Source organism: Phasianus colchicus, chromosome 40 (genome assembly GCF_987193195.1).
Source record: "Phasianus colchicus chromosome 40, bPhaCol1.hap1.1, whole genome shotgun sequence".
Lineage (NCBI taxonomy): Eukaryota > Metazoa > Chordata > Aves > Galliformes > Phasianidae > Phasianus > Phasianus colchicus.
The window spans coordinates 810,152-827,566 of record NC_143475.1 but is presented as its reverse complement, the minus strand read 5'-3'; the positions used below and the strand labels follow the sequence as shown (position 1 = coordinate 827,566).

The 17,415-nt window shown below is 63.3% G+C and overlaps 1 protein-coding gene across 1 annotated transcript in view; it reads left to right on the top strand.

Moving 5' to 3' along the window:
- SRCAP (Snf2 related CREBBP activator protein) overlaps positions 1-17,415 on the top strand; it is a 137,816-nt gene that overhangs the window by 15,562 nt on the left and 104,839 nt on the right. The window contains exons 5-7 of the mRNA XM_090130322.1: positions 3,328-3,513; positions 6,650-6,790; positions 15,203-15,371. Coding sequence (XP_089986448.1) covers positions 3,328-3,513; positions 6,650-6,790; positions 15,203-15,371 — 496 coding nt within the window. The remainder of the gene's footprint in view (positions 1-3,327; positions 3,514-6,649; positions 6,791-15,202; positions 15,372-17,415) is intronic.

Genomic DNA, 17,415 nt, shown 5'->3' with positions numbered 1-17,415 from the left:
GGGGAAAATGGCGGATTTGGGGCTGGGGGGGGCAGGATTTGGGGGGGAAATGGTATTTTTTAGGGGGGGGGCAGCTTCTGAGGGGGAAATGGCGATTTTTTTTGGGGGGGGCAGCATCTGGGGGGGAAAATGGCGTTTTGGGGGGGGGGCAGATTTTTGGTGGAAAAAGGCAGATTTGGGGCTGGGGGGGGTCGGATTTTGGGGTGAGAAAAGGCAGATTTGGGGCTGGGGGGTGGAAATTGGGGGGGAAAATGGTGGATTTGGGGCTGGGAGGGCCGGATTTGGGGGGGAAATGGCGTTTTTTTGGGGGGGGGTCAGGTTTTGGGGGGGAAATGGCGTTTTTTTTGGGGGGGGTCAGGTTTTGGGGTGAAAAGGGGCAGATTTGGGGCTGGGGGGGGCAGAATTTGGGGGGGAAATGTCAGTTTTGGGGGTGGAGGGTCGGATTTTGGGGGGAAAAGGGGCAAATTTGGGGCTGGGGGGGGCAGCATTTGGGGGGAAATGGCGTTTTTTTGGGGGGGGGGCCGGTTTTGGGTGGGAAAATGGCGGATTTGGGGCTGGGGGGGGCGGAATTTGGGGGGGAAAATGGCACTTTTGGGCTGGGGGGGTCGGATTTTGGGGTGAAAAGGGGCAGATTTGGGGCTGGGGGGGCAGGATTTTGGGGGGAAAATGGTATTTTTTAGAGGGGGGGCAGCTTTTGGGGGGGAAATGGCGTTTTTTTTGGGGGGGGGCAGCATCTGGGGGGGAAAATGGCGTTTTGGGGGGGGGGCAGATTTTTGGTGGAAAAAGGCAGATTTGGGGCTGGGGGGGGTCGGATTTTGGGGTGAGAAAAGGCAGATTTGGGGCTGGGGGGTGGAAATTGGGGGGGAAAATGGTGGATTTGGGGCTGGGGGGGCGAAATTTGGGTGGAAAAATGTCAATTTTGGGGGTGGAGGGTCGGATTTTGGGGTGAAAAGGGGCAGATTTGGGGCTGGGGGGGCAGGATTTGGGGGGGAAATGGTGTTTTTTTGGGGGGGGTCAGATTTTGGGGGGGAAAATGGCGGATTTGGGGTTGGGGGGGCGGAATTTGGGTGGAAAAATGTCAGTTTTAGGTCTGGGGGGTGCAGGATTTGGGGGGAAAAAAGGTGGATTTGGGGCTTGGGGGGGGCAGGATTTCGGGGGGAAAATGGTATTTTTTGGGGGGGGGCAGATTTTGGGGTGAAGAAGGGCGGATTTGGGGCTGGGGGGGCGGAATTTGGGTGAAATTGGTGCATTTTGGGGAGGGGGGTCAGATTTTGGGGTGAAAAATGGCAGATTTGGGGCTGGGGGGGCAGGATTTGGGGGGAAAATGGCATTTTTTGGGGGGGGGGTCAGATTTTGGGGGGAAAATGGCGGATTTGGGGCTGGGGGGGCTGGATTTGGGGGAAAAATGGTATTTTTTAGGGGGGGGCAGCTTTTGGGGGGGAAATGGCGTTTTTTTGGGGGGGGGCAGCATCTGGGGGGGAAAATGGCGTTTTGGGGGGGGGGCAGATTTTGGGTTGGAAAAAGGCAGATTTGGGGCTGGGGGGGTCAGATTTTGGGGTGAGAAAGGGCAGATTTGAGGCTGGGGGGTGGAATTTGGGGGGGAAAATGGTGGATTTGGGGCTGGGGGGGGCGAAATTTGGGTGGAAAAATGTCAATTTTGGGGGTGGAGGGTCGGATTTTGGGGTGAAAAAGGGCAGATTTGGGGCTGGGGGGGGCAGGATTTGGGGGGGAAATGGCGTTTTTTTGGGGGGGGTCAGATTTTGGGGGGAAAAAGGCGGATTTAGGGCTGGGGGGGTGGAATTTGGGGTGAAAAGGGGCAGATTTGGGGCTGGGGGGGGCAGGTTTTGGGTGGGAAAATGGTATTTTTTAGGGGGGGCAGGTTTTGGGGTGAAGAAGGACAGATTTGGGGCTGGGGGGGCGGAATTTGGGTGAAATTGGTGCATTTTGGGGAGGGGGGTCAGATTTTGGGGTGGAAAAATGGCAGATTTGGGGCTGGGGGGGCAGGATTTGGGGGGGAAAATGGCGTTTTTTTGGGGGGGGTCAGATTTTGGGGGGAAAAAGGCGGATTTGGGGCGGGGGGGCTGGAATTTGGGTGGAAAAATGTCAGTTTTGGGGGTGGAGGGTCGGATTTTGGGGTGAAAAGGGGCAGATTTGGGGCTGGGGGGGTAAAATTTGGGGAGAAATATTGAAGTTTTGGGGTTGGGGGGGTCAGATTTTGGGTTGAAAAAAGGCAGATTTGGGTCTGGGGGGCAGAATTTGGGAGGAAAAAGGTCAGATTTGGGGGTTGGGGGTCGGATTTTGGGGTGAAAAGGGGCAGTTTTGGGTCTGGGGGGGAGAATTTGGGGTGAAATATTGAAGTTTTGGGGGTGGGGGGCAGAATTTTGGGTGGAAAAGTGTCATTTTGGGGGGTGGGGGGTCAGCTTTTGGGGTGAAAAGGGGCAGTTTTGGGTCTGGGGGGGCAGAATTTGGGAGGAAAAAGGTCAGATTTGAGGGTGGGGGGTCAGATTTTGGGGTGAAATATTGAAGTTTTGGGGTTGGGGGGGTCAGATTTTGGGGTGAAAAGGGGCAGATTTGGGTCTGGGGGGGCAGAATTTGGGAGGAAAAAGGTCAGATTTGGGGGTGGGGGTTCGGATTTTGGGGTGAAAAGGGGCAGTTTTGGGTCTGGGGGGGTCAGAATTTGGGGTGAAATATTGAAGTTTTGGGGTTGGGGGGTCAGCTTTTGGGGTGAAAAAAGGCAGATTTGGGTCTGGGGGGGCAGAATTTGGGTGGAAAAAAGGTCAGATTTGGGGGTGGGGGGTCAGATTTTGGGTGTATTTTGTGGTGGGGGGGGGATCAGATTTTGGGCTGAAATATTGAAGTTTTGGGTTTTGGAGGGGGGTCGGATTTTGAGGTGAAAGTTGTCAGTTTTGGGTGCGGGGGGGGGCAGAATTTTGGGGTGAGTTTTGGTGTTTTTGGCGTTTGTTTTGGGGGGGGGGGGCAGAATTTGGGGTTTCTTTGGGGTGGGGGAGGGGGGGTGAGTATTATGGGATGGGGGTGCAGGTTAACCCTTTGTTGCCCATAGGACACTGAAAGGGGGGGAGGGTGATTATTATGGGGTGTTGGTCCATAGAACCCTGAAGGAGGGAGTGACTATTATGGGATGGGGGTCCAGGTTAACCCTTCGTTGCCAATAGGACTCAGAAAAGGGGGGTGGGGGTGATTATTATGGGATGCGGGCTCTGGGTTAACCCTTTGTTCGCCCTCGGGAGGCAGAGGTGGAGATCGTGATGGGGTGGGGGTGATTATTATGGGGTGGGGGCTCCACATTAACCCTTTGCTTGCCTTCAGGAGGCAGAGGTGGAGCACCGCGTGGCCGAAATGAAGCGTGAAGGTTTTTGGTCCCTGAGACGTTTGCCCAAAGTTCCCGAACCCCCCAGGCCCAAAGTGCACTGGGATTACCTGTGTGAGGAGATGCAGTGGTTGGCTGCTGATTTCGCCCAGGAACGGCGCTGGAAACGCGGCGTGGCAAGAAAGGTGGGGGGCTGGGGGGGGGCTGGGGGGGCTGGGGTTGGGCATAGAGGGGTTTGGGGGATCTGGGGTTGGCCATAGAGGGGTTTGGGGGGGGGTTGTGGGGGCTGGGGGGGTTTGGGGTTGGCCATAGAAAGGTTTTGGGGGATCTGGGGGGGTCTGGGGGAGCTAGGGGGGTCTGGGGTTGGGCATAGTGGGGATTTGGGAGGGGTTTGGGGTCTGTGGGGGTCTGGGGTTGGCCATAGAGGGGTTTGGGGGGGGTTGTGGGGGCTGGGGGGGTTTGGGGTTGGGCATAGAGGGGTTTGGGGGATCGGTTGGGGTCTGAGGGGGGTCTGGGGTTGGGCATAGAGGGGTTTGGGGGATCTGGGATTGGCCATAGAGGGGTTTGAGGGGGGGTTTGTGGGGGGCTGGGGAGGTTTGGGGTTGGGCATAGAGGGGTTTGGGGGATGTGTGGGGGGCTGGGGGGTCTGGGGTTGGGCATAGAGGGGATTTGGGGGGGTTTGGGGTCTGTGGGGGTCTGGGGTTGGGCATAGAGGGGATTTGGGGGGGGGTTTGGGGTCTGTGGGGGTCTGGGGTTGGGCATAGAGGGGATTTGGGGGGGTTTGGGGTCTGTGGGGGTCTGGGGTTGGGCATAGAGGGGGTTTGGGGGGGGGTTGGGGTCTGGGGGGGTCTGGGGTTGGGCATAGGGGGGGTTGGGAGAGCTGGGGTTGGCCATAGAGGGGTCTGGGGGGGAGTTTGTGGGGGCTGGGGAGGTTTGGGGTTGGCCATAGAGGGGTTCTGGGGGGAGTTTGGGGTCTGTAGGGGTCTGGGGTTGGCCATAGAGGGGTTTGGGGGGGGGGAGTTGTGGGGGCTGGGGGGGTTTGGGGTTGGCCATAGAAAGGTTTTGGGGGATCTGGGGGGGTCTGGGGGTGCTAGGGGGGTCTGGGGTTGGGCATAGGGGGGGGTGGGAAAGCTGGGGTTGCCCATAGAAGGATCTGGGGGGGGGTTTGGGTTCTGTAGGGATCTGGGGTTGTCCATAGTGGGGTTTGGGGGATCTGGGGTTGGCCATAGAGGGGTTTGGGGGGGGGTTGTGGGGGCTGAGGAGGTTTGGGGTTGGGCATAGAGAGCTTTTTGGGGAATCTGGGGGGGTCTGGGGGAGCTAGGGGGGTCTGGGGTTGGGCATAGAGGGGATTTGGGAGGGGTTTGGGGTCTGTGGGGGTCTGGGGTTGGGCATAGAGGGGGTTTGGGGGGGGGTTGGGGTCTGTGGGGATCTGGGGTTGGGCATAGAGGGGGTTTGGGGGGGGGTTGGGGTCTGGGGGGGTCTGGGGTTGGGCATAGGGGGGGTTGGGAGAGCTGGGGTTGGCCATAGAGGGGTCTGGGGGGGAGTTTGTGGGGGCTGGGGAGGTTTGGGGTTGGCCATAGAGGGGTTCTGGGGGGAGTTTGGGGTCTGTAGGGGTCTGGGGTTGGCCATAGAGGGGTTTGGGGGGGGGTTGTGGGGGCTGGGGGGGTTTGGGGTTGGCCATAGAAAGGTTTTGGGGGATCTGGGGGGGTCTGGGGGAGCTAGGGGGGTCTGGGGTTGGGCATGGGGGGGGTTGGGAGAGCTGGGGTTGCCCATAGAAGGATTTGGGGAGGGGGGGTTTGGGGTCTGTAGGGGTCTGGGGTTGGCCATAGAGGGGTTTGGGGGAACTGGGGGGGTTGGGCTTGGGCATAGAGGGGTTTGGGGGGGGGTTGTGGGGGCTGGGGGGGTTTGGGGTTGGCCATAGAAAGGTTTTGGGGGATCTGGGGGGGTCTGGGGGAGCTAGGGGGGTCTGGGGTTGGGCATAGTGGGGATTTGGGAGGGGTTTGGGGTCTGTGGGGGTCTGGGGTTGGGCATAGAGGGGGTTTGGGGGACCTGTTGGGGTCTGGGGGGTCTGGGGTTGGCCATAGAGGGGTTTGGGGGGGGTTGTGGGGGCTGGGGGGGTTTGGGGTTGGGCATAGAGGGGTTTGGGGGATCTGTTGGGGTCTGAGGGGGGTCTGGGGTTGGCATAGAGGGGTTTGGGGGATCTGGGGTTGGCCATAGAGGGGTTCTGGGGGGAGTTTGGGGTCTGTAGGGGACTGGGGTTGGGCATAGAGGGGTTTGGGGGATGTGTGGGGGTCTGGGGGGGTCTGGGGTTGGGCATAGAGGGGTTTGGGGGATCTGGGGTTGGCCATAGAGGGGTTTGGGGGGGGGGTTGTGGGGGGCTGGGGAGGTTTGGGGTTGGCCATAGAGGGGTTCTGGGGGGGGGTTGTGGGGGCAGGGGGGTCTGGGGTTGGGCATAGAGGGATTTGTGGGGGGGGGTTTGGGGTCTGTGGGGGTCTGGGGTTGGGCATAGCGGGGGTTTGGGGGATCTGTTGGGGTCTGGGGGGTCTGGGGTTGGGCATAGGGGGGTTCGGGGGGGAGTTTGGGGTCTGTAGGGGTCTGGGGTTGGGCATAGAGGGGTTTGGGGGACCTGGAGGAATTTGGGGTTGGCCATAGAGGGGTTTTTGGGGGGGGGGTGTCTCTGTGGTGGAATTTGGGGGTTGGGAATCTTGTCATCCTATGGGTGAATTTGTGGGGGTGGGTTCTAATTCGGGTGGGGGGATTTGGGGTTGATTTTCCCCCCCCCCCCCCCCATGCATGTGGTGCAGATGGGGGTGGGGGGGTCGATTTTTGGGGGTGGTCTTGCAGGGTCACTGTGTTCCTATGGGGGGGATTTGGTGGCGTTGGGGGTCTGTTCATTCAATGGGTCAATTTGGAGGGGTGGGTTCTAATTTGGGGGGGGGGATTTGAGGTTGATTTTGCCCCCCCCCCACGCAGGTGGTGAGGATGGGGGCCTTGGGGGTCACTATGTCTGTATGGGGGAATTTGGGGGGGGGAGTCTTTGGAGATCACTGTGTTCCTATGGGTCAATCTGGGGGGGTGAATTCTAATCTGGGGAGAGGGGGGGGGATTTGGGGTTGATTTTTGCCCCCCCCCCCATGCAGGTGGTGCAGATGGGGGTGGGGGGGGGGTCGATTTTTGGGGGTGGTCCTGGGGGGTTGCTGTGTTCCTATGGGGGGATTTGGTGGCGTTGGGGGTCTGTTCATTCAATGGGTCAATTTGTGGGGGTGTTTTCTAATTTGGGGGGGGGGATTTGGGGTTGACTTTGCCCCCCCCCTCACGCAGGTGGTGAGGATGGTGATGCGGCACCACGAGGAGCAGAGGCTGAAGGAGGAAAGGGCCAGGAGGGAGGAGCAGGCCAAGCTGCGGCGCGTGGCGGCCGCCATCGCCAAGGAGGTCAAGCAGTTCTGGAGCAACGTGGAGAAGGTGGGGGTGGATAATGGGGGGCAACGGCGTTTTGGGGGGGGGGAAGGGGGGGTTTGGAGGGTCTGGTAGAGGTTGAGGGGGGCTGGGGGGGGGGGTTGGGGGGTGCGGGGGGTCTGAGAGGGGCTTGGGGGGGGTTGAGGGGGGTCTGGGGGGGTTTGGGGGATGCTGGGGCGTCTGAGAGGGGCTGGGGGGGCTTTGAGGGGAGATTTGGGGGATGCTGGAGGGGCTCTGAGAGGGGCGGGGGGGTTTGAAGGGGGATCTTGGGGGGTTGGGGGGTGCGGGGGGTCTGAGAGGGGCTTGGGGGGGGTTGAGGGGGGTCTGGGGAGGTTTGGGGGATGTTGGGAGGTCTGAGAGGGGCTTGGGGGGGCTTTGAGGGGAGATTTGGGGGATGCTGGGGGGTCTGAGAGAGGCTGGGGGAGGTTTGAGGGGGGCTTGGGGGGGTTGGGGGATGTTGGGGGGTCTGAGAGGTGCTGGGGGGGGTTGAGGGGGAACTGGGGGGGTTTGGGGGATGTTGGGGGGTCTGAGAGGGGCTTGGGGGGGGTTGAGGGGGATCTGGGGGGGTTTGGGGGATGTTGGGGGGTCTGAGAGGGGCTGGGGGGGCTGTGAGGGGGGTCTGGGGGTGTGAGAGGGGCTTCGGGGGGCTTTGAGGGGAGATTTGGGGGATGCTGGGGGGTCTGAGAGAGGCTGGGGGGGCTTTGAGGGGAGATTTGGGGGATGCTGGAGGGGCTCTGAGAGGGGCGGGGGGGTTTGAAGGGGGATCTTGGGGGGTTGGGGGGTGCGGGGGGTCTGAGAGGGGCTTGGGGGGGGGTTGAGGGGGGTCTGGGGGGGGTTGGGGGATGCTGGGGGGTCTGAGAGGGGCTTGGGGGGGGTTTGAGGGGGGTCTGGGGGGGTTTGGGGGATGCTGGGGGGTCTGAGAGGGGCTTGGGGGGGGTTGAGGGGGGTCGGGGGGGGTTGGGGGATGCTGGGGGGTCTGAGAGGGGCTTGGAAGGGGTTGAGGGGGGTCTGGGGGGGTTTGGGGGATGCTGGGGGGTCTGAGAGGGGCTGGGGGGGGTTGAGGGGGATCTGGGGGGGGGTGGGGGGATACTGGGGGGTCTGAGAGGGGCTTGGGGGGCTTTGAGGGGGGTCTGGGGGTGTGAGAGGGGCTGGGGGGGCTTTGAGGGGAGATTTGGGGGATGCTGGGGGGTCTGATAGGGGCGGGGGGGTTTGAGGGGGGTCTGGGGGGGCTGTGATGGGCTCTGGGGGGGTCTGGGGGGGATTCAGGGGGTTTGAGGGGGGTTTGGGAGGGGGTTTGGGGGGTTTTGGGGGAGCCATGGCGGCCATTGGGTGTTGCTGGGTGCTGTTGGTGGCCATTGGGTGGCGTTGGTGTCCCATGGGTGGCTTTGGGTGCCATTGGGTGGCATTAGGTGGCATTGCTGACCCATGGGTGGTATTTGGTGGCTTTGGTTGGCGTTGGTGACCCGTGGGTGGTATTGGGTGCCATTGGGTGGCGTTGGTGACCCATAGGTGGCGTTGGGTGGCATTGGGTGGCATTGGTGACCCATGGTGGCCACCTGGTGCCATTAGGTGCCATTGGGTGGCATTGGTGACCCACGGGTGCCTTTGGGTGGCATTAGGTGGCGTTGGTGACGCATGGGTGGTATTGGGTGGCAATGGTGACCCACAGGTGGCATTGGGTGGCATCGGTGACCCGTGGGTGGCATTGGGTGGCTTTGGGTGGTGTTGGTGAACCATGGTGGCCATTGGGTGGCGTTGGTGACCCACGGGTGCTATTGGGTGGCATTGGGTGGCATTGGTGACCCATGGTGGCCACCTGGTGGCATTAGGTGGCATTGGGTGCCATTGGTGACCCACGGGTGCCATTGGGTGGCATTGGGTGGTGTTGGTGACGCATGGGTGCCATTGGGTGGCATTGGTGACCCATGGGGCCATTGGGTGTCATCGGGTGCCATTGGTGACCCATAGGTGTAATTGGGTGCCATTGGTCACCCATGGGTGGCACGGGGTGGCATTGGGTGGCGTTGATGACCCATGGGTGGCTTTTGGGTGCCATTGGGTGGCGTTGGTGACCCACGGGTGGCATTGGGTGGCGTTGGTGACCCACGGGTGGCACTGGGTGCCATTGGGTGGTGTTGGTGACCCATGGGTGGCACTGGGTGGCATTGGGTGGCATTGGTGACCCACGGGTGGCACTGGGTGCCATTGGGTGGCGTTGATGACCCACGGGTGGCATTGGGTGGCGTTGGTGAGCCACGGGTGGCACTGGGTGGCATTGGGTGGCGTTGGTGACCCATGTGTGGCATTAAGTGGCATTGATGACACATGTTGGCCATTGGGTGGCATTGAGTGCCCTTGGGTGGCATTGGTGACCCACGGGTGGCACTGGGTGCCATTGGGTGGCGTTGGTGACCCACGGGTGGCACTGGGTGGCATTGGGTGGCGTTGGTGACCTATGGGTGCCATTGGGTGGTGTTGATGACCCATTGGATGGCGTTAGGTGGCATTGATGACCCATGTTGGCCATTGGGTGGCATTGGGTGCCATTGAGTGGCATTGGTGACCCTTGGGTGGCATTGGGTGGAATTGGTGACCCATGGGTGGCACTGGGTGCCATTGGGTGGCGTTGGTGAGCCACGGGAGGCATTGGGTGGCATTGGGTGGCTTGGTGACCCATGGATGGCATTGGGTGGCATTGGGTGGCGTTGGTTACCCACGGGTTGCACTGGGTGCCATTGGGTGGTGTTGGTGACACACGGGTGGCATTGGGTGCCATTGGGTGGCGTTGGTGACCCATGGGTGCCATTAAGTGGCATTGATGACCCATGTTGGCCATTGGGTGGCATTGGGTGCCATTGGGTGGCATTGGTGACCCATGGGTGGCACTGGGTGCCATTGGGTGGCGTTGGTGACCCATGGGTGGCACTGGGTGCCATTAGGTGGCATTGGTGACCCATGGGTGGCACTGGGTGCCATTGGGTGGTGTTGGTGACCCATGGGTGGCACTGGGTGTCATTGGGTGGCGTTGGTGACCCACGGGTGGCACTGGGTGCCATTGGGTGGTGTTGGTGACCCATGGGTGGCACTGGGTGTCATTGGGTGGCGTTGGTGACCTATGGGTGCCATTGGGTGGCGTTGGTGAACCACGGGTGGCACTGGGTGCCATTGGGTGGTGTTGGTGACCCACGGGTGGCACTGGGTGCCATTGGGTGGCGTTGGTGACCCACGGGTGGCTCTGGTTGCCATTGGGTGGCGTTGGTGACCCATGGGTGGCTCTGGGTGGCATTGGGTGGCGTTGGTGACCCATGGGTGGCACTGGGTGCCATTGGGTGGCGTTGATGACCTACGGGTGGCACTGGGTGGCATTGGGTGGCGTTGGTGACCCATGGGTGGCACTGGGTGCCATTGGGTGGCGTTGGTGACCCACGGGTGGCACTGGGTGCCCTTGGGTGGCGTTGGTGACCCACGGGTGGCACTGGGTGCCATTGGGTGGCGTTGGTGACCCTTGGGTGGCGTTGGTGACCCACGGGTGGCACTGGGTGGCATTGGGTGACCCATGGGTGGCATTGGGTGCCATTGGGTGGCATTGGTGACCCACAGGTGGCACTGGGTGCCATTGGGTGCCATTGGGTGACATTGGTGACCCATGGGTGGCACTGGGTGCCATTGGGTGGCATTGGTGACTCATGGGTGTAATTGGGTGGCATTGGTGACGCATGGTGGCTACTGGGTGGCACAGCGTGGCACTGGGTGCCCTTGGGTGGCATTGGGTGACCCACGGGTGGCACTGGGTGCCATTGGGTGGCGTTGGTGACCCACGGGTGGCACTGGGTGGCATTGGGTGGCGTTGGTGACCCGCGGGTGGCACTGGGTGGCATTGGGTGGCGTTGATGAACCACGGGTTGCACTGGCTGCCATTGGGTGGCATTGGTGAGCCATGGGTGCCATTGGGTGGCATTGGTGATGCGTGGTGGGCACAGGGTGGCACAGGGTGGCATTGGGTGGCATTGGTGACCCACGGATGGCACTGGGTGCCATTGGGTGCCATTGGGTGACATTGGTGACCCATGGGTGGCACTGGGTGCCATTGGGTGGCATTGGTGACTCATGGGTGTAATTGGGTGGTATTGGTGACGCATGGTGGCTACTGGGTGGCACAGCGTGGCACTAGGTGCCCTTGGGTGGCATTGGGTGACCCACGGGTGGCACTGGGTGCCATTGGGTGGCATTGGGTGACCCACGGGTGGCACTGGGTGCCCTTGGGTGGCGTTGGTGACCCACGGGTGGCACTGGGTGCCATTGGGTGGCATTGGTGACTCATGGGTGTAATTGGGTGGCATTGGTGATGCATGGTGGCCACTGGGTGGCACAGGGTGGCACTGGGTGCCCTTGGGTGGCATTGGGTGACCCACGTGTGGCACTGGGTGGCATTGGGTGGCGTTGATGACCCACGGGTGGCACTGGGTGCCCTTGGGTGGCATTGGGTGACCCACGGGTGGCACTGGGTGCCCTTGGGTGGCGTTGGTGACCCACGGGTGGCATTGGGTGCCATTGGGTGCCATTGGGTGACATTGGTGACCCATGGGTGGCACTGGGTGCCATTGGGTGGCATTGGTGACTCATGGGTGTAATTGGGTGGCATTGGTGACGCATGGTGGCTACTGGGTGGCACAGCGTGGCACTGGGTGCCCTTGGGTGGCATTGGTGACCCACGGGTGGCACTGGGTGCCATTGGGTGGCGTTGGTGACCCACGGGTGGCACTGGGTGGCTTTGGGTGGCGTTGGTGACCCACGGGTGGCACTGGGTGGCATTGGGTGGCGTTGATGACCCACGGGTTGCACTGGGTGCCATTGGGTGGCATTGGTGAGCCATGGGTGCCATTGGGTGGCATTGGTGATGCGTGGTGGGCACAGGGTGGCACAGGGTGGCATTGGGTGGCATTGGTGACCCACGGATGGCACTGGGTGCCATTGGGTGCCATTGGGTGACATTGGTGACCCATGGGTGGCACTGGGTGCCATTGGGTGGCATTGGTGACTCATGGGTGCCATTGGGTGCCATTGGTGACGCATGGTGGCTACTGGGTGGCACAGCGTGGCACTGGGTGCCCTTGGGTGGCATTGGGTGACCCACGGGTGGCACTGGGTGCCCTTGGGTGGCGTTGGTGACCCACGGGTGGCACTGGGTGCCATTGGGTGGCATTGGTGACTCATGGGTGTAATTGGGTGGCATTGGTGATGCATGGTGGCCACTGGGTGGCACAGGGTGGCACTGGGTGCCCTTGGGTGGCATTGGGTGACCCACGGGTGGCACTGGGTGGCATTGGGTGGCGTTGATGACCCACGGGTGGCACTGGGTGCCCTTGGGTGGCATTGGGTGACCCACGGGTGGCACTGGGTGCCCTTGGGTGGCGTTGGTGACCCACGGGTGGCATTGGGTGCCATTGGGTGCCATTGGGTGACATTGGTGACCCATGGGTGGCACTGGGTGCCATTGGGTGGCATTGGTGACTCATGGGTGTAATTGGGTGGCATTGGTGACGCATGGTGGCTACTGGGTGGCACAGCGTGGCACTGGGTGCCCTTGGGTGGCATTGGTGACCCACGGGTGGCACTGGGTGCCATTGGGTGGCGTTGGTGACCCACGGGTGGCACTGGGTGGCATTGGGTGGCGTTGGTGACCCACGGGTGGCACTGGGTGGCATTGGGTGGCGTTGATGACCCACGGGTTGCACTGGGTGCCATTGGGTGGCATTGGTGAGCCATGGGTGCCATTGGGTGGCATTGGTGATGCGTGGTGGGCACAGGGTGGCACAGGGTGGCATTGGGTGGCATTGGTGACCCACGGATGGCACTGGGTGCCATTGGGTGCCATTGGGTGACATTGGTGACCCATGGGTGGCACTGGGTGCCATTGGGTGGCATTGGTGACTCATGGGTGTAATTGGGTGGCATTGGTGACGCATGGTGGCCACTGGGTGGCACAGGGTGGCACTGGGTGCCCTTGGGTGGCATTGGGTGACCCACGGGTGGCACTGGGTGGCATTGGGTGGTGTTGATGACCCACGGGTGGCACTGGGTGCCCTTGGGTGGCGTTGGTGACCCACGGGTGGCACTGGGTGCCATTGGGTGGCGTTGGTGACCCACGGGTGGCACTGGGTGCACTTGGGTGGCGTTGGTGACCCACGGGTGGCACTGGGTGCCATTGGGTGGCGTTGGTGACCCACGGGTGGCACTGGGTGCCATTGGGTGGCATTGGTGACTCATGGGTGTAATTGGGTGGCATTGGTGACGCATGGTGGCTACTGGGTGGCACAGCGTGGCACTGGGTGCCCTTGGGTGGCATTGGGTGACCCACGGGTGGCACTGGGTACCATTGGGTGGCATTGGGTGACCCACGGGTGGCACTGGGTGCCCTTGGGTGGCGTTGGTGACCCATGGGTGGCACTGGGTGCCATTGGGTGGCATTGGTGACTCATGGGTGTAATTGGGTGGCATTGGTGACGCATGGTGGCCACTGGGTGGCACAGGGTGGCACTGGGTGCCCTTGGGTGGCATTGGGTGACCCACGTGTGGCACTGGGTGGCATTGGGTGGCGTTGATGACCCACGGGTGGCACTGGGTGCCCTTGGGTGGCGTTGGTGACCCACGGGTGGCACTGGGTGCCATTGGGTGGCATTGGTGACTCATGGGTGTAATTGGGTGGCATTGGTGACGCATGGTGGCCACTGGGTGGCACAGGGTGGCACTGGGTGCCCTTGGGTGGCATTGGGTGACCCACGGGTGGCACTGGGTGGCATTGGGTGGCGTTGATGACCCACGGGTGGCACTGGGTGCCCTTGGGTGGCGTTGGTGACCCACGGGTGGCACTGGGTGCCCTTGGGTGGCATTGGGTGACCCACGGGTGGCACTGGGTGGCATTGGTTGGCATTGGTGTCCCACGGGTGGCACTGGGTGGCATTGGGTGGCGTTGGTGACCCACGGGTGGCACTGGGTGCCCTTGGGTGGCGTTGGTGACCCACGGGTGGCACTGGGTGCCATTGGGTGGCATTGGTGACTCATGGGTGTAATTGGGTGGCATTGGTGACGCATGGTGGCCACTGGGTGGCACAGGGTGGCACTGGGTGCCCTTGGGTGGCATTGGGTGACCCTCGGGTGGCACTGGGTGCCCTTGGGTGGCGTTGGTGACCCACGGGTGGCACTGGGTGCCCTTGGGTGGCATTGGGTGACCCACGGGTGGCACTGGGTGACATTGGTTGGCATTGGTGACCCACGGGTGGCACTGGGTGGCATTGGGTGGTGTTGGTGACCCACGGGTGGCACTGGGTGCCCTTGGGTGGCGTTGGTGACCCACGGGTGGCACTGGGTGCCATTGGGTGGCATTGGTGACTCATGGGTGTAATTGGGTGGCATTGGTGACGCATGGTGGCCACTGGGTGGCACAGGGTGGCACTGGGTGCCCTTGGGTGGCATTGGTGACTTACGGGTGGCACTGGGTGCCCTTGGGTGGCGTTGGTGACCCACGGGTGGCACTGGGTGCCATTGGGTGGCGTTGGTGACCCACGGGTGGCACTGGGTGCCCTTGGGTGGCGTTGGTGACCCACGGGTGGCACTGGGTGGCATTGGTTGGCATTGGTGACCCACGGGTGGCACTGGGTGGCATTGGGTGGCGTTGGTGACCCACGGGTGGCACTGGGTGCCCTTGGGTGGCGTTGGTGACCCACGGGTGGCACTGGGTGCCATTGGGTGGCATTGGTGACTCATGGGTGTAATTGGGTGGCATTGGTGACGCATGGTGGCCACTGGGTGGCACAGGGTGGCACTGGGTGCCCTTGGGTGGCATTGGGTGACCCTCGGGTGGCACTGGGTGCCCTTGGGTGGCGTTGGTGACCCACGGGTGGCACTGGGTGCCCTTGGGTGGCATTGGGTGACCCACGGGTGGCACTGGGTGACATTGGTTGGCATTGGTGACCCACGGGTGGCACTGGGTGGCATTGGGTGGCGTTGGTGACCCACGGGTGGCACTGGGTGCCCTTGGGTGGCGTTGGTGACCCACGGGTGGCACTGGGTGCCATTGGGTGGCATTGGTGACTCATGGGTGTAATTGGGTGGCATTGGTGACGCATGGTGGCCACTGGGTGGCACAGGGTGGCACTGGGTGCCCTTGGGTGGCATTGGTGACCCACGGGTGGCACTGGGTGCCCTTGGGTGGCATTGGGTGACCCACGGGTGGCACTGGGTGCCATTGGGTGGCATTGGGTGACCCACGGGTGGCACTGGGTGCCCTTGGGTGGCGTTGGTGACCCACGGGTGGCACTGGGTGCCATTGGGTGGCGTTGATGACCCACGGGTGGCACTGGGTGCCCTTGGGTGGCATTGGGTGACCCACGGGTGGCACGGCCGTGTGTGCGGGCGCAGGTGGTGCAGTTCAAGCAGCAGTCGAGGCTGGAGGAGAAGAGGAAGAAGGCGCTGGACCTGCAGCTGGATTTCATCGTGGGCCAGACCGAGAAATACTCCGACCTGCTCAGCAGGAGCCTCAACGCGCCCAGGAGGGCCGCGGGCGCCCCCACCCGGCTGGGGCAGCGCGGTACGGGGGGGGAGAGGGGTGGGGGAGAGGGTGAGGGGGGGTGGGGGAGAAAGGGGGAGGAGGGGGGAGAGAGGGGGGGAGGAGGGGGGAGAGGTGTGGTGGGGGGAGAGGGGTGATGAGAAAGGTGGGGTGGGGGGAGACGGTTGGGGAGAAAGGGGGGGTGGGGGGAGAGAAGTGGGGAGGAGGGGGGAGAGGTGGGGTGGGGGGAGAGGGGTGATGAGAAAGGTGGGGTGGGGGGAGAGGAGGGGGGAGAGGGGAGAAGTGGGGTGGGGGAGGAGGGAGGGGTGGGGGGAGAGAAGGGGGGAGGAGGGGGGAGAGGGGAGAAGTGGGGAGGGGGAGGAGGGGGGGGTGGGGGGAGAGAAGGGGGGAGGAGGAGGGAGAGGGGAGAAGTGGGGTGGGGGAGGAGGGGGGGGTGGGGGGAGAGAAGGGGGGAGGAGGGGGGAGAGGGGAGAAGGGGGGAGAAGTGGGGTGGGGGAAGGGGGAGAAAGGGGGTAGGGGAGAAAGGGGGCGTGGGGGGAGGGGGGAGAGGTGGGGTGGGGGGAGAGAAGGGAGGAGAAGGGGGGTGGGGGGAGAGGGGTGGGGAGAAAGGGGGGGTGGGGGGAGAGAAGGGGGGAGGAGGGGGGAGAGGGGAGGAGGGGGGTAGGGGAGAAAGGTGGGTTGGGGGGGGAGAAGGGGGGTAGGGGAGGGGGGGAGAAGTGGGGTAGGGGAGAAAGGTGGGGTGGGGGGGGAGAAGGGGGGTAGGGGAGGGGGGGAGAAGTGGGGTAGGGGAGAAAGGTGGGGTGGGGGGAGAGAAGGGGTGAGGAGGGGGGAGAGGTGGGGTGGGGGGAGAGAAGGGGGCAGGAGGGGGGTGGGGGGAGAGGGGTGGGGAGAAATGTGGGGTGGGGGGAGAGAAGGGGGCAGGAGGGGAGAGAGGGGAGAAGGGGGGTGGGGGAGAAGGGTGGGGGGAGAGAAGGGGGGTGGGGGAAGGGGGAGAAGGGGGGTAGGGGAGAAAGATGGGGTGGGGGGAGAGAAGGGGGGAGGAGGGGGGAGAGGGGAGAAGTGGGGTGGGGGATAAGGGTGGGGTGGGGGGAGAGGGGTGGAGGGGGGTAGGAAGAAAGGTGGGGTGGGGGGAGAGAAGGGGGGAGGAGGGGGGAGAGGGGAGAAGTGGGGTGGGGGAGAAAGGGGGGGTGGGGGAAGGGGGGAGAAGAGGGGAGAAGTGGGGTGGGGGGAGAAAAGGGGGGAGAGGGGAGAAGGGGGGTAGGGGAGAAAGGTGGGGTGGGGGGAGAGAAGGGGGAGAGAAGGGGGGAGGAGCGTTGAGAGGTGGGGTGGGGGGAGAGGGGTGGAGGGGGGGAGAGGGGTGATGGGAGAGAGAAGGGGGGAGAGGGGTGGGGGGAAAGGTGGGGTGGGGGGAGAGAAGGGGGGAGGAGGAGGAAGAGGGGAGAAGGGGGGTAGGGGTGAAAGGGGGAGTGGGGGGAGAGGGGGGGAAGGAGGGGGGAGAGGGGAGAAGGGGGGAGAAGTGGGGTGGGGGAAGGGGGAGAAGGGGGTAGGGGAGAAAGATGGGGTGGGGGGAGAGAAGGGGGGAGGGGGGGGAGAGGGGAGAAGGGGCGTAGGGGAGAAAGGTGGGGTAGGGGGAGAGAAGGGGGGTGGGGGAAGGGGGGAGAAGAGGGGAGAAGGGGGGTGTGGGGAGAGGGGAGGGGGTGGAGGGGTGGAGAGGGGTGGGGGGAGAGGTGGGGTGGGGGGAGAGAAGGGGGGTGGGGGAAGGGGAGAAGGGGGAAGAAGGGGGGAGAGGTGGGGTGGGGGGAGAAGGGGAGTGGGGGGAGAAGAGGGGGGAAAGGGAGAGGTGGGTAAGGGGAGGGGGGAGTAGGGGGATAGGTGGATAGAGGGGTGGGGGGAGGGAAGAAACGGGGTGGGGGGAGAAGGGGGGTGGGGAGAGAGGGGTGAAGGGGGGTAGGGGAGAAAGGGGGGGTGGGGGGAGAGAAGGGGGGAGAGGGAGGGAGGGGGGAGAAGTGGGGTGGGGGGCAGAGGGGAGGGAGGGGTGGGGAGGAGATGGGTGGGGGGAGAGAAG